Source organism: Gambusia affinis, linkage group LG02, assembly GCF_019740435.1.
Source record: "Gambusia affinis linkage group LG02, SWU_Gaff_1.0, whole genome shotgun sequence".
Lineage (NCBI taxonomy): Eukaryota > Metazoa > Chordata > Actinopteri > Cyprinodontiformes > Poeciliidae > Gambusia > Gambusia affinis.
Genome location: NC_057869.1, coordinates 30,372,013 through 30,395,595, shown reverse-complemented (window position 1 = coordinate 30,395,595; position 23,583 = coordinate 30,372,013). Strand labels below are relative to the sequence as shown.

Below are 23,583 nucleotides of genomic sequence, written 5' to 3'. Positions count from 1 at the left end.
ACAGACACTGCTTCATTCTTTTCCTGAATTTCAAATTAACTCTGGTTTTGTTAAGTTGAGGGGCCCAGCCCACTTTCATGTAGAAACAATGCCAAACGTGTCTCCACACTTGACAATCCAGTAGACTTTGTTCAATTGGGGAGCAGAATTTGTTACATTTTCAGCTGGTTTGATTCACTTTCATACTGCACTGTAAAAACAAAACAAACCCTTTTGCAAAATATGTCCCCCCCAAGAACCACTAAAGAAAATGTCTCAAAAACCTCTAAAGAAGATACTGAGCACAGCTTCCTTCTTCATGAAAGGTAAACAAAGATGTAGCATTGTCAGATTTTACCAATCGGAGGATTTCTCTGCTCCATGGCAAAGATCACAGCCATTTCTCCTGCTCCCACTAGACTCATTTGTTTCAGTTGTATTTACCCAGAATGTCCTGCACTAGTTCACTTCCACATTTTGGAGTGTTTTCCTATGTGTTTGACATTAATATTTGATTTCAAACCACACCAGAGTTCACTTCAACGAAGCAGAGACCAAGGTTTTTAGGACTAGAGTTTGCCAGGATTTTTTAGTTTTATCTTTAATCAACGTCAGAGTTCGATTATGCAATCTCACCTCCCCAAACAAACTAAACTTTTTCTACAAACAAACTAAAATTCGATTAAAGGGAACTAAACAGAGCTGGTGTGATCCACAGCACTCAAATACCTCAACAATAGTACCTTTCTGCTGCTCCTGCTTTGAGAATTGATGATGGATGAATTAGGATCAACTCAACGCCAGTTATGAGCAATGGAGGGAAATCCCAGGGTGGGATAATTCTGTCCACCAGAATCATTGCCATTAACTCTTCCTCGCAGGACTTCACTTAAAATACTGAAATGAGAACTAAGTGGAAAACCTGGTAATTCTACTGACGTCTCTGGAGAGAATATGTCTGGAATTATGTCTCATGCCAATGCTGCAGCACGTCCTGCTTTTCAATTAAAAATATTATCCATCACAGCGTGAGTCCAGCAGTTTATTGTTTCTAATTTTCCCCATGGCTAGCCTGAAGCTATACTCACACAGGTCCAGTGCCAAAATTAGGGATTCACTTTGCACCTAAAGCATTTGCTATTGGGTGTCAATTAAAAAAAGAAGAAGAAACCAAATCCCTTTTGGCTCTTTTACAGTTCCAGCTAAAAATATGTTGGTTTCAGTCTAGATTTAAAAAGTTCCATAATGAGTGTTGCTAACTCAGATATTCTAACTCATTCAGACTGAATGAAACTGGAAGTCACAGGAGTCGGCCAGTGCTCTAATCTCTTGTTGCTGCTTAAACTTCTCTGCACTTTGGGCTTCGGCTGAAGACTCTGACTCTCCATCTTCCCACTGTGTTGGCTCTGGGCGATCGTCAATGTTGCCGGTTGTGTTACAATCTGTCTTGTTTAAATATACAGTAAAATATTTTGGCTTCAATGAGCTTTAATTCCTATTAAAACAAAAAGGAAAACGGGTTTTAACAAGTTTTGTATTTTATTATAACAGGAAAGTTTCTTGTTTTAACAAGATACTTTGACACTGAAATTATTTTCCTAGCTTTGACAGTTCAGCACTTCCATATGTAACACTTAAGCTAATAAGCCAATTACCACTTCCTTTTTTAATTAATCTTGAAGAAGTTACAAAAAACTGCTATATCTTACCACAGGCTTTAAAATGCAAAATAGCTAAAAATGTTTCCTACTTGGCCAAATGGATTTGAGTATACTGCTAAAATTACAACAGTTTGAAAATTACAATGGAAGTTCATCTTCTGTGTTGTTATACTACAGTTAATACAAGACACTGATGACTAACATAATCTACCTCAATGCTATAAATATTTAGAAATATTATTCACTTGTAACATTTAATTGACATATGCTGTAATGTAAATGATTAATTAGGCTACATTCTGTTCAAATAGCCAAAAAAAGTATAAATCACCTAAACTAAATATTTCTAACATGACAAAAGTTACGTTGTAAAACTATGACAATGTATAAGGGCCGTTATAGATAGAGAGAAAAAAATGGAGTAAATTTCCACCAAGAAATTCTGATATTTTTAGATTACTCTTAGAGATTTCTGACTTTCAAAAGTTAAAAACCTTTGACTTTTAAAACTCAGAAAACTTCCAAAAGTTGAACATTTTCAACAAATTGAACAAAGAAATCTCCAAGTTTTTCTACAATATTTCTGAGATTAATCTCCAATGTTCTGTGGTTTTTCTAGCCAAGGTTTTGACTTTTCGAACTTGGAAATTTCTTTGTTCTCTCCACAAAATATCTGAGATAAATCTCAAAATTTCTGAGATTTCTCTTGCAAATTTTTGACTTTTGGAACTTGGCAATATTCTTGTTTCATCTAGAAAATTTGAGACATCTCAAAATATTTCAGCCTAGAACTACTCTTCATTTTTTTTTCTGTCTACAATGGCCCTAATAAGCTGTTGTACTCTGTTATTAGGTGGAATTAAAAATTCTGTTTTAACAAAAGAAAGGTTAGCTTGACAACCGATTGTTTGGTCAAGCTAAGCAGGTTGTTTTTATAATAATGTGATCATTTTCAAGGGAACTAATGATGAATATCAGCTGTCCCAAAGAAGAATGCCAAGGAGATTAAGATCAGAAGTGAGAGAGAGCCACAGGCTGCTGTAAGAGCCAAACAGAAGACAGGAGAGAAATAAGAAGAGGAATAGATAAAAGGTGCAGCAACAACCTGTGGACAAGCTGACAGAAGAGGAGAGAGAGGACCGATTTAGAGTAAGCATGAGTTAGCACTAAATTTGGAAAAAGGTCAATTGGTGATAAGAAGCAGGCACCTGAGAGGTAAAACAAAACTGAGAGACGAACTAAAACAGACAGAGCAGTTCAAACAGAGGAGCTGTCAGAGCAGAGCTGGGAGTACAAACATATTCCCCTCTACAGGAAGAAGAAGCCAGATTTTTTTTCATGGACTGTTGAGCTACTGTGTGTTGTTGGCCAAGGATCGACACAGTTTAACAAGTGCTTCATTCGCTAAATCAGGCCTTTATGCAGCGATTCATCAGTATTCAGATCCACATCAATTGACTGCAGTTGTCACAGCATTAAAGGAAACACAACACCTGGGAGCAGGTGCTAATTTGTAGCAACAAGGCTGTTTTTGGGTAAGGTAAAGCTTTTCTTTACTAAAACATTCACAACATTTCTGATGGAAAAATAACAGAAAAACATATAAATGGGGAAAAAGTCAGCTATTGGTCTGGTAACAGTCTAAATAAACCAGATTTCTTAAAATAAACCTTGGTAAGAAGATACCGGTTTATTCTTTCATTCTGAGCAAATTGTGTGCTAACTAGAGAAATCATGTTGTAATAACTTCCTGAAGGCAGAGTTTCAGAAAGAGGAGGCGTTTATAAAGAGACAGAGGCCCAATTTCAAGGCATTGAATTACAAAGTAACATTTCTTTTAAGTCATGTTTGATATACAGCATTTTTTAACTAAACTAAATGTTTGGTTACTTCATTGTGCTAAAAATGGCACCATGTGCCTGGAAAACACATAACACTCCCCCTTTAAATATTTCTCTGTTATTTACTGGATTAAAACAAACACTGATCAGCCAATCAGCAACAAGTACCTCCAGAACTTTTTTATTCCTCTCATCTTTTTTTTAGTTTGATAGGAAAACAGCATCTGCTGCAACTCACGTTTAAAGTCTGTTGCAATAATAATAATTGAACATTCTTGTGTTTTCCAGCAAATAGGAATTCCAGCTGCGAAAGCGCCTCAGAGAGACAAACAAAGAGTGACAGGCAAAAAAAGAAGAAGCAAAATGTAAAAGCTCAGCTGGGTGTGGACCAGAAGGTCCTCGTAAGATGCGAAGCCTTTTAAATGGTCTGGGAGCTACAGGGTTAGCACAAGACAGGGCCTCTTTACCGCTCCTCATACGTAATGCATTACCTCCTTCTTCGATCAAAGACAAGAAGCAGAGAGAGGACGAGAAGGAGAAGGACAGAGGAGAAGTGTTTGCTTTGTCTACAAGACTAGTTGGAGTTCCTGCAGAGAAGGGGGCTAGGGGGCTTTTAAATATAAAAAACTTTTTTCCACTTCTGCGGGTCTGAAGCTACACAGACGTCAAACTGAGAGCATATGGGCTGCATAAACAGCATTACAAATCACACTGCTCTGCACTCCCCACACCCGTTCCCGTGACAGTAGCAAACATCAGTCTCGCAGAGGCTGGAGCCCGCAGAAGTCAGTCTGTGTACAAATCAGCAGGTGAAACAGCAAGTTTAGAGCGCAGAGCGCCTTGTATAAATGGTGTGTCAGACAGCTAGCCAGCCCTCCAGTCAATGCATATTGGATCTCTGCATCCGCCACTTCCTCTTTCATAGCTAGTCTGGAGTCGGGCTATGTGAGCTGCTGTTTGACAGCTTGGTGCAAACCGAGCAGAATGCAAAAGTGAATCTGTTTGTGTGCAAGACGTTTTCATCTCTTTTTCCCCAGGCATGGTCTCAATTTGTCCCTCCATCTTCTGTTTCAGCAGCAGTGGAATGTGAACTAACAAACAGCTGCATTAGGTAAGAATAATATGTTCCTGCTGGGCTAGGGGAAATTCTTATCTGACACCCTGTCTGCACCAGATTGAAAAGGCCCAATGTAATTAAGTGAATTTCATTTGTCTTGTTAATTTGCGTATTGATTGGAAACGCGCTGGGTTCTGGCTGCCGGGTTTTGCATGCCCGTGTCGACGAGTGAAGCCCGCTGCTCCCAGTCATGTTCGTCTTTTATTGCTGATAAGAACCGGCACAAATCACCACGACGACAAACAATCTCCCAGCAAAGGTAAGAGAATAGGTTGTATGTGCAGCTTAATGAAGCTGACCGACCTCATGAGAAGAAGCAAAACAAACAAAAAGATCAATACAGAACGAAGGCAGATATTAGAGTTCTGCAAAATATGTAGTTTATCAAATTAGAAGTTATTTTATTATTTTTGATATCACTTGAATTAGATAGGTAGTTTTATCTGTCCCAGTTGCTGTGTCTGAACTCGGGTGCGTTGACTATTTGTGGCAATTTGAATAGTTTTGTTCAGGGACAGAATTAGCAGCTGATGGGCACTTTCTAAAACATATAGATCTATGAGATAAAATTTTTTAAACCAAATTATACACAATACACAAAGCAGTTTAACAGAAACAAAAATAAGCATACTGTATTCCTTTCTTTTAATAAGGCAAATTAGTGATACCCTTTTTATGTTTAGTATTTGTAATAATTGATTTGTCTGCTTTTTACAAAATGCCGTGTTTAGTTTGTTGTTGAGTAGATAACAATTCTTAGTGTAGGTAAAAAAAAGAGACTTGATTTCCATCTATTTGAAAAGTAAGATTTGAGCACAACTATCAAAAATATCACAGTTAAAAACAAAATTATCTACAGCATAGCTCATTTAAAATTGATAGTTTTATCTTCATTCACAAAGAAGTTTGTTTCTGAAGCAAGTGTCAGTTTGGAAGCTTAGCACCTTCTCCGAATCCAGCTTCAAACAAACAAGGTGAGTCCATACAGAGAACTGCATGTGTAAGATTCTCTGCCACGGTTCCAAAACTACCAAATCTGTAGTAGTCCAAAGTAGTTTTGGTTCCAAAGACCCCCAACAACCAGACTGGCAGAAGGACACTGGAAAGGAATGAAACTCAGTTCTGTTGTGATTTTATTTAATTCTCTATTTTATGTTTTCTAACTCAGAGCTGGAAAATACTTCAATTAAATTCAGACTTTTCTAGATTGTGCGTGAACCCTGCTGTATGTCCAATCCTCATCTCTTCCTATTTCCTGTATCATTTTACATCTTACGTTTGCAATGTTTCAAAACAATATGTGAAAAAGGTCTGGATCACTGCTGGGTGTCACTGCAGTGTAAAGGAATCCTGATTCAACAAAAAGCATACAAACTGAAGGGGAATATTATTTATTTTCTAGACATATAGTGTCAGTCCATATATTGATCACATAACTATGTTTTCTTTAGTTGTTATAAAAATTATGTGTTCATCAAAAATAACTGGAAAGAAAAACTGATTTTGCACCTTACCACTTGAAATTGGTCTCTGTCTCTTTAAAAACCTCTGACCCTTTCCAACACCACCCCTTCAACAGTCATCACGTTTCTCCAACCGTCCCATAATGAGCTCAACTTGTCACCTCCACCAGATGGTAATTGCTGCTGACACTAGTCTGAAGGAACTGAAAGGAGGAGGCGTGGGGGAGGGGAGACTTCTCAAACATGCATGAATGAATCAACGTGTCGCTTCAGGTATGTTTTTGATGAAGGAATAACATTACACCATGATGTAAAGCTTAAAAAAGTAGATTTTACATAATCCTTAATAATCCATAATACTTTTGTCAATGTACACTATATTCTGACTAACAAAAAAACTAAACAGTTTGTGAGGTGTTATCCAAAGGCAAAGTTTTATGTTTTGAAACCCAAGCAGCCACTCTAGGCTAGAATGTTGTTGGAGCAAGTGGCATGATTCATTTTTTTTCTGTGTTGCTACTCCCATGAATAAAATATGTGTTCACCATTGGTCAATAAAAAAATGAATCCTTCATGAAATGCGGTAAATCTGGATCTCTAGATGTGGAAACTGTTTTGAACACCGTAAATCTGAAATACATTTATGCTAATCTAAGGCCACATTTTTTTTCTGAAAGTATGCTGATTTTAAATTCAATATCTACCAGAGGTCAGCCGAGGATTTAAAAAAAAAAAAAATTGTACAGTTTTGGCCTCTACATGCACACACATTACACTCTGTTCAATCCATGTAATATCCTGTTTTCCAAGTGCCTAAAGACTGGAAACAGCACACTGCTGTGTTGACAGTGTTTCTATGTGAATGCCTTCCACCTTCTCTGGCATGCACAGCAGGGCCGGCTTGGCGCAGCTGCCCTTCGGCAGGAAAACAGGGTTGGTTGAGTGGGTGGCTTTGGAAGAGCTTCAGCTCTGCAGCATAGTGCATGTAAGTATTATTTGTACTGAAGAAAAAGCCAATGAGGAATGTGTACAGGACAAACCGGATCCCTTCCAACCTGTAAAAATATGACCCCAGATAGCAACCAAAAAATCTGCAGGTACATTTTTGTAATACACAAAAAGACTTTTCTTTTTTCTGACATTTGTCAGTTTTAAGTGGAGCAGTATTATGTTTTTTTTTTTGCAGGCACATAGTGTGAAAATCCTCTGTTTCTTTAAAACTCCTGCTCTTTCTCAAACCCTGCTTTGAAGAAGTCATCACAATATGGCTCCTTTATTAACCGTTTAACAACATTTTTACTGGTGTTGAACTGAGAAGTAGCTCCAATAATAAGCTCAGCAGATGTGCAGTTCCACTGGGTGTTTGCTAATTGCTTCTGGCTAGTCTGAAGGAGCTAAGTGGGGGAGTCGCAGTGGAGGGCTGATCTGTGAGGCTGAAGCTCGGAAACTCCATCTCTGAGGAGGAGCTCAGCCTCAAAGGAGTTGCTGGGTCCAACCAGGCGCTTTGTACAATGAATGGTTGCCATAGAGATTAAAAGATGTTATGTACAGACATAAAAGGACATATCAAGGGAACCCTCAGGGTATGTTTATGATAAGGGAATAACATTATAACATGAAGTAAAGCTCAAAAAAGTTGACATTAAATAATCTTGTCCCTTTAATACATAAAGCATGTCTCCTCCTGCTTTCTATTCCCAAACTGTTTTCTATACTGCGGCTTCCTATTTTGTCTGAACTTACCTCGAATGTTAAGCCCTGCTGGCTGGGAGAGAGCAACATTTTTGGTAACACTCCAAGTTGATTTTCCTTCCTGAACTTTTTGATTCACTTTCAATATTTCAGCTGCCAGCTCCCTTGTGTTGCTTTTGTTTCCTGTTAGCAGGTGCAGCAGATCAGCCTCTACATGCGGGAACAGATCTGGAAGCACTCTGTTTTAACTGCAGTCATTTCCTTCCACAAAGTTAAACAATTGACAGAACCTATTCCAAGCGGTATGATTCCATTATATTCTGGCCAGGGGTTGTATCACATTAAAATGAGAGTAAGACATTTAGGGGGAAGACATGCGGCAAACATCAACGGGTCCGGGAGTCAAACCTGCGACGTCCGCGTCAAGGACCCAAGGCCTCCAAACATTGGTAGCGCTATCCCCTACGCCACCAGGGCACACCCCTATGTTGAGTTTTTAAGACCCCAAAGAGGCTTTATTTGAGCCAGGCAGGATTCCCACATTTAGGATTTAAGAAAACTAAAAGTTTGTAGATAATTTTTGCAAAAAGGTCGGCTAAAAGCAGAAGGGCATAAGCTGAGGTTGTGACTGTCTCTGGATGTTTTCAGGATACATCCTCCTGAAATGGGATTCCAGGGAAGACCCAGAATTTCCTCAAAAAGCAACAATGGCCATTAAGACAAAAACTATTTTCACACTTGATAGTCAGGTAAGCTTGGTTAGATTATAGAGCAAAATTGCAACATTTGTTCCATTTCAGTTGTTATGGTTGACTTTCACGCTGCACCTTGTCAAACAATCCAAACTATTGAAAACGTTGTGCATTGCCCTGCCTTTGGGGGCGCTGCACCAAGAACCACTGAAGGAAACGACACAAAAACCTCTGAAGAAGACACTGACCACAATGTTCTTCTTCACAAAATGCAAACAAAAACGGAGCAGCGAAGGATTTGCAACTTTAAATAAGAACATGATAAAGGAGATTATTCAGAGCAGTAATTCGTTCTGTACATTCCAAACACACAAAGATGATTAAAACACTTTTATATCATCTATAATTCTGTAGCATGAGCCTCTAACACAGGCTGGGCTCCCTGATGGGTTTGTTACATGCACCAGGTCAACCTTGAAACAAGTTAATTAGAGCTCTAAATATATACAGCCTGACTAATTACACGCTGCACATGGATCGCACTAATGACTCAACTAACCTAATCCTAAGTCTTTACGACCCAATAAACCCCAAAACACCCTCTGCACCAAAACAACAAGAGCAAAATGAAATCATTCAGGAATTACACAGCAAACCTGCCGGTAGCATGCACCCAAACATCCAGACACAAACACACACGCGCTCACACTGACACAACACACCCGACTCTCCCTACGGACCTCCCCTCCCACACTTATTACTTTGGCAGTGATAGAACAACAGCATCTCTCCCAGGAGAGCAGACCGGTGCAAGGAACGGAATAGCAAGAGATATGAGGAGGTGTTAGTCTATCAGATTAAAACACTAAATATACCAAGATCTACAACAATTCCTGCTCTCGTTTTATCTGTCTATAAATCCTGCTCTCTATTAAACCGGCTTTGTTCTCTTAAAACATTGTGAACACAGCTGCAGTGAGAAAAGAGAGGTCTGTCATTTTAACTTCAAACGTCACCAGGGTTTCCCCCAGAACACTTGCTAAACCTGGTGGTTGCTAAAACTGTTGTGGTTGCTTAAGTTTGAGGGACGGGTTTTCTTCAGATCTCCGTGCGGCCGCGCATATTAACTCTGGCTGTCTAAGTGGAAAAAGCATTTGATATTGTTGGGTGCACCGTTTAACCGGAAAAATAATTCTAAAATAATATAAAACCAGCGTGATGCGAGGCGAGCGTGAAAGCTCCTTACTGGGCTGAACCTGCATGATGAGGTTAGTGCTGGTCTGTCAACTACTAACTCACCGACCAACCGGTGTGTTAGTAGTTGACATAAACGTTACAGGGAAGACAGAGCCACACACTCGGCACAGTGTTGAGATATAATCGCCGTACATAATTCTGTCCACAAAAATAAATTATTCTCACCACTCGTTCAACACGTAAATGGCTGCAAACAGACGCGCACAAGTTATTTCTGCGGTTCACCCAGATTCTACAGCTGTGCAACCAGAACTGACGCGGTTCGTTTTAAACTCTTACTTTGATATAGATTTCTCCAAAGAGAAATAACTACCCACAGGGTTGATGTAAATATCCATTCAGGTCAAGCTCAGTTTGAGTGAAAGGAGGAGCGCGCAGGATCCGCGCTGAGGCGCCAGCTGTATGATTGGTCCATTCTCCGGCTTTAAATGCATAAACTATAAAACTTTTAGAAATAAATTTGCTCCGCGAGTGAAAAGCTTAGAAGAGAGGCGTTTGCAACCCGGCTTAAAAATTTATCCCAAAGACAAAAAAAATAAAAAATCAATTAAGCAATTTTTTTCCCCAATTATTAATTTTTATAGAAGTAAAAACAAGGCGGCCAGGCTTATAATGCACTGGGGGAAACCCTGGTCACATAGACAAAACTAAATTTCCACAACTTTTTTCTAATTTGCAACACCTCATTTTGGAGAATGAAGAACAGTGATAACATCGGTGAGAAACTCCCCACCAGTCTTCTTTGCTCACCTCTTGGAGTTCAACTAGACAGGAAGTTCTTTTCTACCGAAACTTTCTGCTTCCCCTCATGAAGTCTACATATGTAACAGTATATAGGTTGAGGTGTCCTTTTGTAGCTGCCAACTTGTTCTATTCTCTTCATTCTCTAATCGGGGTGCAGTCACTCCAGACAATGGTACAGACAATCCGCCATAAATCTTTGTGAAATATCTGGTTCAACACATTATCTAGGCGAGGGGAAGTATGATAAAATATGGGCATGTGAGTTTCCTTCATGCAGCTGTGTAATAGCACTCAATCATGAGTTTGGGCCCATTGTAGGGGGATGTTATGCTTTCAGGGCTCCTATGTATTTTTCATGTAAATCTTTTTTTGTCCGAACTCAACTTTTAAGATATCTTAGTTCTGTATGTTAATTTTAAAGTATACAAAATACAACATCATTACTGCATGTCTGTACTCCTGGAAAGTAGGAAGGAGGGAACAAAGGAAGGAGCCATGTGTTCGTATTTCAGCAGCCATATAAAAACAGACCAGTACATGATTGTGGTCTAGCAGACCGACAGACGTTCAACCGTTTCAGTGAACTGGATTATACAGTCATTTCCCTGCAACTCAGTCAGACTTTCATTGCATTCACTGAACAACTCTGCATTAAACTTAACTCCCTAAAGATAAAAGGACCGAGCTGGAGAAAGATAGTTTTCCCAAATGTGCAGAACAAGGAATACACCTCAACCTAATTCATCCGTTTTTCCAAAGAACTCAACCTCACCAAGCATCTCAATTATTCACTTCCCTTACATTACCATAAACTCCAGATCTGATGTGATAGAAGCATACAGCCTCATCGCATTGTCAGGTCTTGCAAAGTGGGAGGCTGAAGTTAAGTAGGTAGCGATTTAGGAATCGTTACTGGCTCCTTCTAAAGTGAGAAATGTCACCTTTCCCTTACATTTGGCAGACTTTCTGGTCTAATTTTATTCAGAGTGCAGCTACCTTCCGCTGCAATGTTGTATAAGTAAGAAGGTTGAATGCATTTCCTCTCTTTATTGAGCAAAAGGGTTTCTGCATCCTACCTATGGCCATGAAGTCCTCGTGGTCCCAGGCTTGCAGCTGTGCCAGTGGGCCGCTGTACAACAGCAGTCCATCAGCCACGTCTGTGATAAACTCCAGCGACACATGGCTCTCAAAACAAGGCATCATAGGAGGAAACCAAGCATAGCCATTGCCATGGAAACTGTGCTTGTTCTGCTGGCATTCAGGTCCCTCGAACTGAGCAGGGCACTGGCACCTTGGGAAGAAGGAAAAATCAAAAAGAAGAAATTATATGAATTAGTAAACGAAATAAATGTGTAATTTGGCTTTTAGTGGCATTTCCAGAGAAGTCGGTTATGTAACTTAAAAAGCACAATCTCCCTCACTGTTGCTGGATCCCATTTTTGTCTAATATTGTTACATGATTCTGGCAACGTGTTGAACCCCCGACTCTCTGTAAGTTCACAGTTGCATCCGCTCCCCTTCTGACGATCACTCACACTCCGTATGTTCCACAGATGCAGATGTTCTCATTAGTGGCAAAGCTGCAGGGAGGAAATCACTGGATCACCAGGAAACTCTTCTTGCACTATTTTCAGACATTCAAGGTCTCATTTACACAGCTTTCCTGTCAAAATGCACCTCTTACCTTTTCTCTGTGGAAGCACCGCATTGCTTGTTTCAGTCTACGCTCTCTGGGTTTCAATCTGCTCCTTAACCCTTTCTGACTCGATTGGATTTTGTGATTGGAAAAAAGCAAAAATAACCCAACATAGTGTAAAAAAATAAAATAAAATGTTGCTTGTGTGAACAGTTTTGAGCCAGTGATCATCAAACAGCCATGTCCAATCACAGAAATCCTGTTACTTGTAAACAGCACACGACCCCATGCCGGAATGCTGTGTAACCCGGACCCTACAGCGTTATTAACTGGAGCGCCAACAGAGCACTCTCTCCCAGCACCGAGACAAGAGCGTGACACCGATGAGAGGACGTGCTGCTGCGCGCTCAAAATCACCGCCGACCCCGCATCCTGAACCCTGTTCGCTAACAGCTGAACTCCTGGAACGGCGAGCTGGTGTAGGGGAATAATTAGCTGCCGCACCAGTGGGCGCAGAGCGAAGCTAATGAGTAGATATAAGTACGACTGAAGCTGAAAAAGGAATCAGTTATAAAAGAGGTGAGCGGTAATTAGCTACGGTGTCAGACGCTGCTGTTCACATGTAAAGTTGTTTCAAAAAGTGCAGCAGGGCTGGAATAAAGACATTGCATATTATTTTACACTGTATGATGGGCTTGTGTTGGTCTACATGGACCAATGGGTCCAAACTTCTGTTAGCCATGCTTATTGGTTTTGCATCCTATTATTTAACACCAAATGATTTTATGTATTCATCACAGGTTTCTGTAATCGTCTCCCCATATATTCCAATCATATTCAATAAATCAAAATATGCATTTCTGACAAGGCTTGAATGGAATGACCAGATGTTAAATATATTTGTCATTACACCCACATTTCTGTATTAAGAATGGTTTTATTTATTAGTCTGATGTAATATTCTAATCATAAATATATTTATTATGACATGGTCAGACTTGATCTGACCAAATCTATAAAATTATGAGTTTGAGAGGTTTGCTAGTCTGGAGTTTCTATATACAAGTGTATAGAAACAAAATGTTGAGAAGGAAACAGATCAGAGCCATGCGATGTTGTGGCTTCAGTGGAGACTAACTGCATGTAAGATGGTAAATTGCAACATGTGTTTTTTTTTTTTTTGTCTACAACAGTAAAATAATTTCATCCTGCTTTTCTCACTTCCAGCCGCTACACAGTAGCTGAACGCTGTCTCAGCCACAAGTGGTTTTTATGATTAGAATGTTTTTTCACAAGCCTGATATTTTGGTGCCTCCACCCCCAAACTCCCAGGCCACTTATTGCTCTTAGTGCTCTGTGTGCAATGCATTACGAGTAGTGGCACTGCCTCCTTCACACGCTGTTCAGAGACCAAAAGCACTTTTTCAAATGGACTATTCCGCTCTTAATAAAGAGATTTTTCAGACTGAAACTTCTTCTCCGGTTCACGCACGCCTGCACACCCACACACACACACACACACACCCACGCACACGCACACACGCACGCACACACACACACACACACACACACTTGGTCTCACTGGTGTTTTCTAGACAGCTCATTTCTCATCCAAATCCTTTTATTTCTAATCTCAGTTTTCTGTCTGGTTTCTTCAGACATGACTGAGGAAAAATCCACAGCACAAACACAAAGCTGTCCATGATTTTAGGAGAATATTACACAGACTTTCACTAACATAACTATTCAACATAATAAAATATACCCCTTTTCAGTGATTCATAGCATGTGTTTATGTGGGGAATGTCATTGTCAGCTAACACATTTTGACCTCTTTGTTTTGATCTTTAGTAAGCAGTTGTTTTATGCAGCAGGATAATAACCCCACCCTAAAACAGGAGCAATATTAGCAGTAACACCACCGCAGCCTGAGTCTCAGTTTTGGCCTTTCTGTGTACATTTTAATGACATGATGAATGTTAATAATCCCTGATATTTCACTTGTCTTTCAGACACCGTAGGGACAACAACTGGCTAGCGACGTCCATGAATGTCCGTTATTTGAACCGAAATATCTTCAGTGAAGTGAAATCAAGACCCAAGGAAAAACCCACATTCTTGTATTTCCATTTTTGTAATGTCACGCTAATTCTCTGTGCTCAATCTGAGACGGTTTTTGGTTGGAACCTTCCAATCCTCTTAAGGCAGCTTTGTTTTGCTACTTTCGTTGTGAGCTGGAAATTGGGCCGGGGTGCTGTAATCCCAGTCCTCCCCCTTTAACTGTCTTGCTCCTGAAATCTCATTATTAATCCCAGTGCATCAATTATCTACATGTTCTCCCTTCAATCGTGACTCGTGATCTGTTTATATGTGTTGGGGTCGTATCGGGAAGCCTGTGAAGCAGAAAACTATCCTGCAGCACTTTTATCTTTTTATTAATTCTTATCTCTTTGTGTTAGTTCGTGCCACCTCACTTCTCTCTGGTGCTATGTTTTTTTTTTATTTGCTTTTTTTATACCTTTTATCTTCACTCCCATTTTGCTCCCTATCTTATATTGTCATCTCTTTTTTGTCTTCTTACTCCACAAAAAACATTTTCCATCTTTCTTCATCTCACCTCATGTTGCTCTTTTTTCTCAATATCCACAAACTTTATTTTCTTTTCTCCCTACCTTTCTGTTATCCCCCAGCTGACGCACCGTCCTGGCCTTAAATTTCTCTTTATTTCTTCCTCTCTCCCACATTTTAATTGAAGTTTTCAGTTTCTAATATCCCCCATTTGATCTAGTCTCCTCTCAGAGATCCCACAGCAGATGTTGCAGGTTTCAGGTATTCTGGAGTTATTGGAAATATGACAATCATACAGCAGCTGTGACCCAGGCCTGGCAATCTCACCTATTTCACCTTCTTCTCACCCTGACATCTGCTTGGTTCATACTTCATAAAGCAATATGTCCCACATTTTTATTTAAAGAACAGCTGATAACATGAACTTGCTTTTGCAACAACTGCAAAAGAAGCATAAAAACTTTTTTATTTTTAATTTTGTGTTTAACCTCAGATTCACTGACAATGAAATATGAGACCAGGAAAGCACAATAGATCAGAGGTCAAAATGTTCCACCACAGGATGAATGTGGGAACAAACAGAACACCTTCGTACTGGTTGCAGCGACTCCTTCCTGTCTGTGGACTGTTGGATCCAAACCATGGCAACAAGATTCCCTCAAATGTCCCTCGACTGACTCCTTCAAATCTTTAGATTTCTGAACATTTAAACATAACTTGGATATGACTGCAGGCTCACCTGGGAATGTCAGGAAGCATGTATAAACAACAAAAACTCCAGAAATCTTATTACATTTGTAATAAATGAAGATATTTCTGGTGAGGAAAAAAATGACCGATTCTATTTTGAAAGACGCAAGTCCAGTTTAACATGGGGAGCTGTTTGTAAGAAAAAAATTATTAGTGTCTTCAGTTAGAGGCTTCTTTAGATTCACTGTAATACAGACTGCTACAAGAGATCCTTCCTGCCTGCTTTGGGATCAATAAAGTATTTTTGAATTTGAATCACCAACCAAAGACAGACTTGGGTTTTTAGGCGGAATATAATTCACCTTTTTGATCTGGATCAGAGTTCAATTGCCCATTCACACTTCCTCAAACAAACTGGATTTCTAGGCAAACAAACTAAAGTTCTATTAAAGCAGACATGACTGGTGTGAATACATCCAAAAGCTCAAGAATGATGTTCTACAGTTTGATGTTCTGCCTTACATATCATTGACACGTCACCAGGTTGCCTAATCTCTTCTGGACGATGACATATTAATCAGAAGAAGGCGTGTTCTTTACATACAAGATCAGAAAAAACTGTGTATTTTCTTTATTAGTGGATAAACCTCCTGATAAAGCTTTGCTCACTCTCTGGCCACTCAGTGTGTATAAAAGTTTAGTTCTGCTACTAAATGAAACACAATGCAAGCAGCTGAAATGAATTTCCTCTTAGAGGTGTAGTGTGCTGGTTGACTGTTTGGGAGAAACTTATCAATCCCAAAGGAGCCAGCTCCACGAAATCTTCAGTAGAGGTGCTTATGTCATGTCCTATACTGTGATGTGACACATCTCCCTCTGTCTCACTGAAGAGATTATATCAGTTATCAGATGAGCTCTAGGAGCTCCGTGGGGAGAAGGTTGTCTGGGGATATCTGCTAAAGCTGTTGGCACAGCAACCAGAATAAAACATTATACGACCAACAGACAGGCGGCTTGTTGGATGGATGGCAGGATATTCTCCCAGCATAAGACCTTGTGTTGGAGCAATAATGTGCAAACAATGATTTATAGCTATTCACTTCCTGAGCACCACTGGCCTTGCGGATTGCCACTTAAGCCCCAAAATAAATTATATTTGTGACATTTTTGAAACGTGTGAATGCAATCGGCGTTATGCGATCTGGGGATCGGTAGTTTCAGCGCCTTCTTTCTGCCTTGAAATTAGCTTAGTCTTCAGCTTGGTTTGGTTGAGGCAACTAGCAACTGCTGCAGCGCAGCTGTGGATATATTGATCACATGAAAGCTCTTACTGTACTTCTTTAAAAAAAACAAAAAAACAATAAATGTCCAACCCTACGGCCCTTCACACAGGAAATGAGAGTAGGCCAATCTCTGCTCAGTTTGTGTTGCAAGACTGCATGTATCAGATCTGTGTTTGGAAAAGCAAGCTGGTTTGTGAGTGCTGCCCAGATTTGCCAAGAGAAAGAAAAGAAGGAGGAAGCAGACAGTAATTTCAACTGAGCTGTGTTTTTTAAGTCCGCTCGCCCACATGCTGTCATTAGCTGGTGGCTATGTGCTCACTGTACTGTAGGCTGCCACTCAAAAAGAAGGCCTGCAATCACAAATCAGTCCAACATTGCAAGACATGAAATTACCAGGAGATAATTGTTCCAAGTTAACTTTTTGGTTTATTTGTGTTTTTAATATTTGTTTTTTTTTCTTTGTTTCTAGTTGTTAAATGTTTGATTCTCTATAAATCATCGCAAACATGGAAAAGCTCAAATGATGTAAAGCAGTTTGCAAATTGAATTTTTGCAAAGGTTACAAAAATTCAAGAAAAAAAGATTAATAGAAACTAAATATTCTTTAAGGCTGATACTTTAATGTGTTGATTTCTATTAATAAAATCACTTAGATTTTAACATGTTAAAAATTTTAAAGCAAGGAATCACTTTTTTGTGTGTTTTTTGTACAACCAAAGTTCTGATGGGACCCTCTGCAAAAACTACAGTGTCTGAAGACAAAGCTGCTTCTCTTGACCCACTAAGAGTTCATTTGTGCTTCTGAACTGATCTTATGGGATGCTGGTGAAGACTATTGTTGTGCTCAAGTTGTGCTAAAAGCAGTTAGCCTAGAGGTGAAGCTGTTCAAGGCTAAAATAGCATCTTAATGCTAAACATGCAGCAGCAGCACAGACGTCCCCAAAGCTAACATCAGCATCAACAGTCCACAGCTTCCTAAAGAAGTTTCATGAATGATCAGGAGTTCCTGAAACACTGGAAAAATTACTGGATAGAAGAATACTTTGCATAAATTTAATGGTTGACAAATTTAAATAACAGTTTAGAAACAACAGTTTAAAAAATGTAAATATCAGTTTAGAAACATCTGTTTAAAAACATCTGTTGTTGAACTCTTATGTCTACTTATTCAAAAATTTATCAGCAGAAATTGTTTTTCAATTGAAAATCTTGCTTATTTAGTTTTCAATTAAAACACTGTTAGCTACAGACCCTGAAACTCGACCCCTAACTGCATTAAAAATCTGAATGGCGTTCCACCAGCAAAACATCTGCATGCAAGTGTAAATTGGCGTGTGATTGTGCGTATGTGTGGTGGTGTATGTGTGTGCATGGGAAATTATTCTGGGATTAAGTCTAACATCAATCCAGTGAATCATCCTGTTAAGGTCCAACAGTGAACCACATTCCAGCTCAGCCACCCAGACCCACATCCCGGCCTTTTCACTCACTGCTTCTAATTAAATGAAGCCAAAGGTTAAAATTACCTCCTGTAAGTCCAGCGAAGAAAGCTTTGTGGACACATGTGATGGTGGCTTTTGTTCATCTGCAACAATGAATCTTAAGCAGATGTGTGTGTGTGTGCGTGTGCGCGTGTGTGTGTGTGTGTGGGCCTTCACTTTCATGTATTTGTTCAACTTGTAATTGTAATTCTGAAGGATAAAATCTGCTCATACTAAATCATTTGAAGCAGATATTTTCAGATTATTTCTGTATTATTTTATGAAAACTAATTCCAAGGTTTTTCTCCTGCTTTCATTACTAGATTCCACACAGACCATACCATTAGCATTTATCAAAGGCCTCCAGTTACTTTGTCTCACTGCTGCTAAACAGCTACATTTCTTTTTCTTCTCATTTACAATTGCGGCAATAAGAGTAATGTTAAGAATAATATAATTAGCTAATATGTTTTGAGGTGTGTTTTTTAACTCTAGAAATTTTTCATTTTTCAGCTGTATTCGATGCAAGTAATTTTCAGAACAAAATCAACAAGTTCCCCAACATTGTCTTGATCAGACAATAAAGCGAAGCTGTGTCACATTTTTAAGGAACGTTTGCACTTTCCTCTTAAGCTACCGCCAGTGTCAGATCTGTTTCATTTCCTCATAAATTACAGTCTGCATTGCATTCATGCTGTTAAAGTTAAGAATGTGATAAAAGCGTAATCCCAGTCACTGATGTTGGATTTAATTGGTTGCAAAGAGCCCATCACTTCCACGTCTGCAGAGCGGAGCCTGAGGATAACGCAGCGCATCGGGCTGAACGGCGCCGGCATCAAACAGGGTCAGCGAGTTTCCTTTAACTCACACAGTCTTGAAATCGCTCATGTCATAAACAATATATGTAGTTAATGATGTGCTGAAAGGTGTTCACCTCACTCATGGTCGTGCTTACAGAGTAATCTATGCTAATAGAGACATTTAGTCTTTGGCACAAGAAGCAGCATTATGTGACAGCTAACACCTTTCATCTAGGAGAGTGTGAGAGGTTTCTTTCTATTTAGAACACCAGGAAACAGAAGCATGTCAGAATTGTACTTTGTTCTTCACTTTTACGCAGTGTTTTCCGTTTTATGTAAAAACTAAAAACAGGGTTTTTACTGAAGATAAGTGTAAAGATAAAACAGGTCTCAATTAATCTTCTGCTAAGATGTTCTGTTAATTTTCTATTTAAAAAATTGGGATAATGTTCCACTAGGTTTTGGGAATCATGTCAAATTATTGGCTCAACCCTGTTTTTACCACTTGTGAAACATTGCCAAAATGCACCCTATTGTCTCTCCTCCTGAGATAGAAACTCTGCAACACTCTTTTCACTTCTTTAAGAGTAAGAGATACATGTGAAAAACAAAACATCCTGCTGGTGCGCATGCAACCCACACAAACTTATCCTCTGCTGTTAAAGCCGAGGCTCTGTTTAAAATCGACAGTAATAACTGTAACCAGCAGAGGGCGGCTGACCTACTCCCAGCGTTTCCAGGCAAGAAGAAGGTTTACAGACACATTGACAGTAAATCAGACAAAGACAGAGGCAATAAGTCTTTGGTTCAGAAAGATCTCCTGAAAACATGTTTTAAAGCGTCTACAGCACAAAAGTCTTTAAACTCACCTGCTGCACATCCAAAAACAGTCTTTTCCAGTGTCCTACCAGATTATTGTTTGGAAGAAAAAAATCAAGAGAAGCAGCTTTGCTTATTATTATTGTTTGCAGATGTAGCCAAAAGGTTTTAGCCTGCTAATAACCATGTAATTATTTTACCAAAATAAATACACTAATGTCCAATTAGTTGAGGTCGAAGAGGGAAGGGGCCTATAGATCAGCTCAAGTCCACGGGCCCCCATCCCCTTAAATCTGGCCCTGCACACAAAGCATATGTTTACTTTCACCAGCAGTAGACTGAACCACCATCATTTTAGATTGAATCTTCAGTAGAATTTCATATTCTGCCATTGCAACCATGTTTTAACTACATCAGAGGATGAGATGGTTAAATCCTATTGTTTCTTTTTAAACTATTGTCTATCTTTTCCACTCTAAACTGCTATCGCACACCCCTGTCTCTGTGTGTGGGAGACAGAACAAACAATCTTTGTAACTTAGAACAACATAAACGTATAATGTTGGTTCTGTTGACCTTGCCAGCTGGTCTGCGGTCTGAACAACACGTTGAGGTTCACTGTCTCTTGTTGGATCTTTGAAAAAGAATGAAACTTGCCCAGAAACGCTGTGATGACACGATGAAAGGCAAAACCCGGCCACATTTGAGATGAACCGAGTCCAACAAGCAATCAGTGAGTGGTGATGAAGATGCATTAGCAGCACCAGTCTGGTTTCACAGTCACCAGGTCTCCTTAATAAACCATGGAGATATTCCACTTTCTGAGACACTCTTGTCTGAATGCAGCCTTTAAAGATGCTGAATGGTCCTGATGGCTGAGTGGCTGAGAGCCGGCGCTGCCGCTTCACTCACAATATGAAATGTTAGGGAATTCTTTTGTGTCTGCTCCTCAGTCTGACCCCATGAAAGCTGCAGGATCAGCAACGGAGGCTTACAACTGTCCTCATTTATTTACCATGCCTTTATCTAATTCCTAATGCCCCCAGCTTATTCCTCCTAATGGCCCTTCAGGGCTGCAGAGGGGGAAATGAAAGTGTGCAAACATCACTGGGAACAGCAGTGGAAAGTGTCCAGAACTGATAAGTAAAGCAGCTTTTCTCTAAAGAGGAAATTAATCTCAGGAAAACCTTCGTTATATGAGAGTTTTTCCACACTTAATGAAAAATCTAAAAATTTAATAGGCAGCCACTCCTTCCAAAATAACCTGGAGATGTCCACACCTGTGATATATGCTGTAATGGACAAGGGTCTAATGTGACCACATTAGAAATGTCTTTTTACTCCACTCAAAGTGTGTCATTCATTTTGACAATTATAACTATTATAGGTGTTAATTACTCCAAAAGCGTCAGAATTTATTAAAGAGACAGTAACCTGCAACTAAGTAGGACCCAGGATGTTCCCCAGTGTATAATAACCCTGGTGGGCCTCCAGGCTTTACTTGTGCCCCCATCAGGCTAAGCATTGCTCACTTATTTAAGTCTTTTTAAAATGCTTGCATTTTTAAACATTTTATAGTTGGTGTTCAGCTATTAATCTTCCAATCTTTCAATAATACATAATTATCAAGTGATATTTTAAAATTTCCTGTCAACGTTAAACATTTTTAAATTCAAAAACACGGCGGGCCGATGGATGAATGTCTGTCCTAACGCCCAAACACCAAGCTTAGCAAGTTTTCTGGGGCAAACCTTAAGAACCCAACCCAACAACATGGACAGAGACAGAGAGCTAAAATTAAATTTAAAGGAAATTAAAAGGTGAGTTATGCCATTATATGTCCCTTACACTATTCCATACTGTGTCAAAGTCACTCTTTTAGAAAGAGCCTCTAATGGAAACTGTTTTTTAAGAGTGTAAACATTTTCTCTTCTGCTGCAAATCATTTAAATAATGCAACCACAAAAAGACACCTAACTAAAGGGTGAACTAGTAATATACGCAATGCATAGAAAAAATAATAATAATAATAATCTGAGGATTGAAAAATGAAAGCAAAGATTGACTGACGCTGCACTCCCACTGATGAAAAGATTTTGCAAATTGGAATTACGGAAATAAATTTGTTTAATTGAAAGCATTACGAAAGAATTCTCGTGATAAAATTATAAAAACAAAGTCATAGTACTATGATTTTATTCTCATATTTTTGACTTTATTCTACTTTATTCTGTGTTCCCGTAAATAAATCACAAGTTTACTCTAGTAATTAAATTCTTTTCTTAGTTTTTCTCAGCTTGGCCTTAATACTGCGCCGCAGAATGATGATGACAGAGCAGGAGAAGTGTTGCTCCCTCTGGTCCTGAGGAACCCACCTGTAGCCGTGCTGCGTGTCCACGCACAGCCCTCCGTTGAAGCAGGGGTTTCTGGGATACGAGGCGCAGGGCTGATGGGACTGCTCCCGTCCAGGGCAGGAGCACACGGCCTTGGACTCCACCATGACGGAAACCAGGCTCATGGTGCCGCAGTCCACCACCGTGGGCGCGTCCCGCACCTCCAGCACGCTGGTGCAGCCGCCGGAGCCGGCGCACTCTGAACCGGGACACTCGTCCACCCGGACCTGGAACACGCTGACCTGCAGGACGGACTGGAGCTGGAGAGAGGAGAAACAAAACCCAACTGGCGTGAGGCTAATAACAGACATCATTTATCAGAGTTCCAGCTACACAGGCAGTACTCTCCTAAATAAGAGCTGTGCAACATATTTTATTTTCCCCCTTTTTGACACTGATATGTTCTCTGGTTGTTATCACTGCAGGCAACACAACTTTTTCTTCTTCTTCTTGTTTTGTTCTTCTATCTTTTCAGACTCACACAATTCCTTTGCACAGGCACCAACTACTAGCAGGGTGATAGTACAGAGACAGCGATCCCTCACCGACTGCCCACACACACACACACACACACACACGCACACACCACTGTGTTGGATTTGTGTATAAAGACAAAAGCAGAAGCACTGCAGCCTGGTAATGAACCCAGATCTCTGCAGCCCTGAGAGAGTGAGTTCCACTTCTTCTTCTTTGTTTGTTTTTCTTCTCAAATGTTGCAAGGAAAGAAAAGATTAAGATTAAAAATGTTCTTTTTCACTTAAAGAAATAGTTATAGTGTAAAAGCCATAAGCATAAGATAGTTGAATATACTTTATTTCAATATATAGGAGTTTAAACTAGACACAGGTCCAGTTATGAAAACCACTATTAGTATTTAGAGATTTTTAATTTTTTTTTTATGAAGAGATGGTGGGAATCTCCCAGCATGTGGGTTTAACTGTGACACAGATTTGTCCAGTGCTGCAGCCCCATTTCAACATGAACAACACACAGGTTAAACACACATTTTAACCAGATATTTACATTCACTGAATAAAAAGACACACACATTTTTTTCTCAGTGACTGAAGGTAAATCAGACCAAACTTTTCTGGTTTTAACTTAGTTAAAATCAACTAAATTAATTATATTTGCTAAATGCCAGAAAATATTGCAGGAAATTTCTTTTAGAATATATTTTTTTAACTCTCTTTGAATTCAAAAGTTTTACATCCTTTTGGTCAGTATCCAGGACAATTTTCTTTTCAGTGTATGACTTGGGTGAAAGGGTTTTGGTCTGATTAACTGTGTTTCCATTACAGTGTTGATATTCCGCTAATGTAAAAAAAAAAAAAAAAAACACAATTCCACCATTGCAGTGTTTCCATTAAATAAGAAGCACAATTAAAATCACACATGAATAAGTTTGGTCATGATGTGAGTTATTAAAAAAAAAGACACAACGCGCCGTGATCCTCCAGCTACTTC

The 23,583-nt window shown here is 39.5% G+C and overlaps 1 protein-coding gene across 1 annotated transcript in view; it reads right to left on the bottom strand.

Moving 5' to 3' along the window:
- Positions 1–23,583, bottom strand: part of si:ch211-186j3.6 (neural-cadherin) — a 300,924-nt gene that overhangs the window by 75,306 nt on the left and 202,035 nt on the right. Inside the window, 2 exon segments of the mRNA XM_044098247.1 lie at positions 11,523–11,737; positions 22,099–22,376. Coding sequence (XP_043954182.1) covers positions 11,523–11,737; positions 22,099–22,376 — 493 coding nt within the window.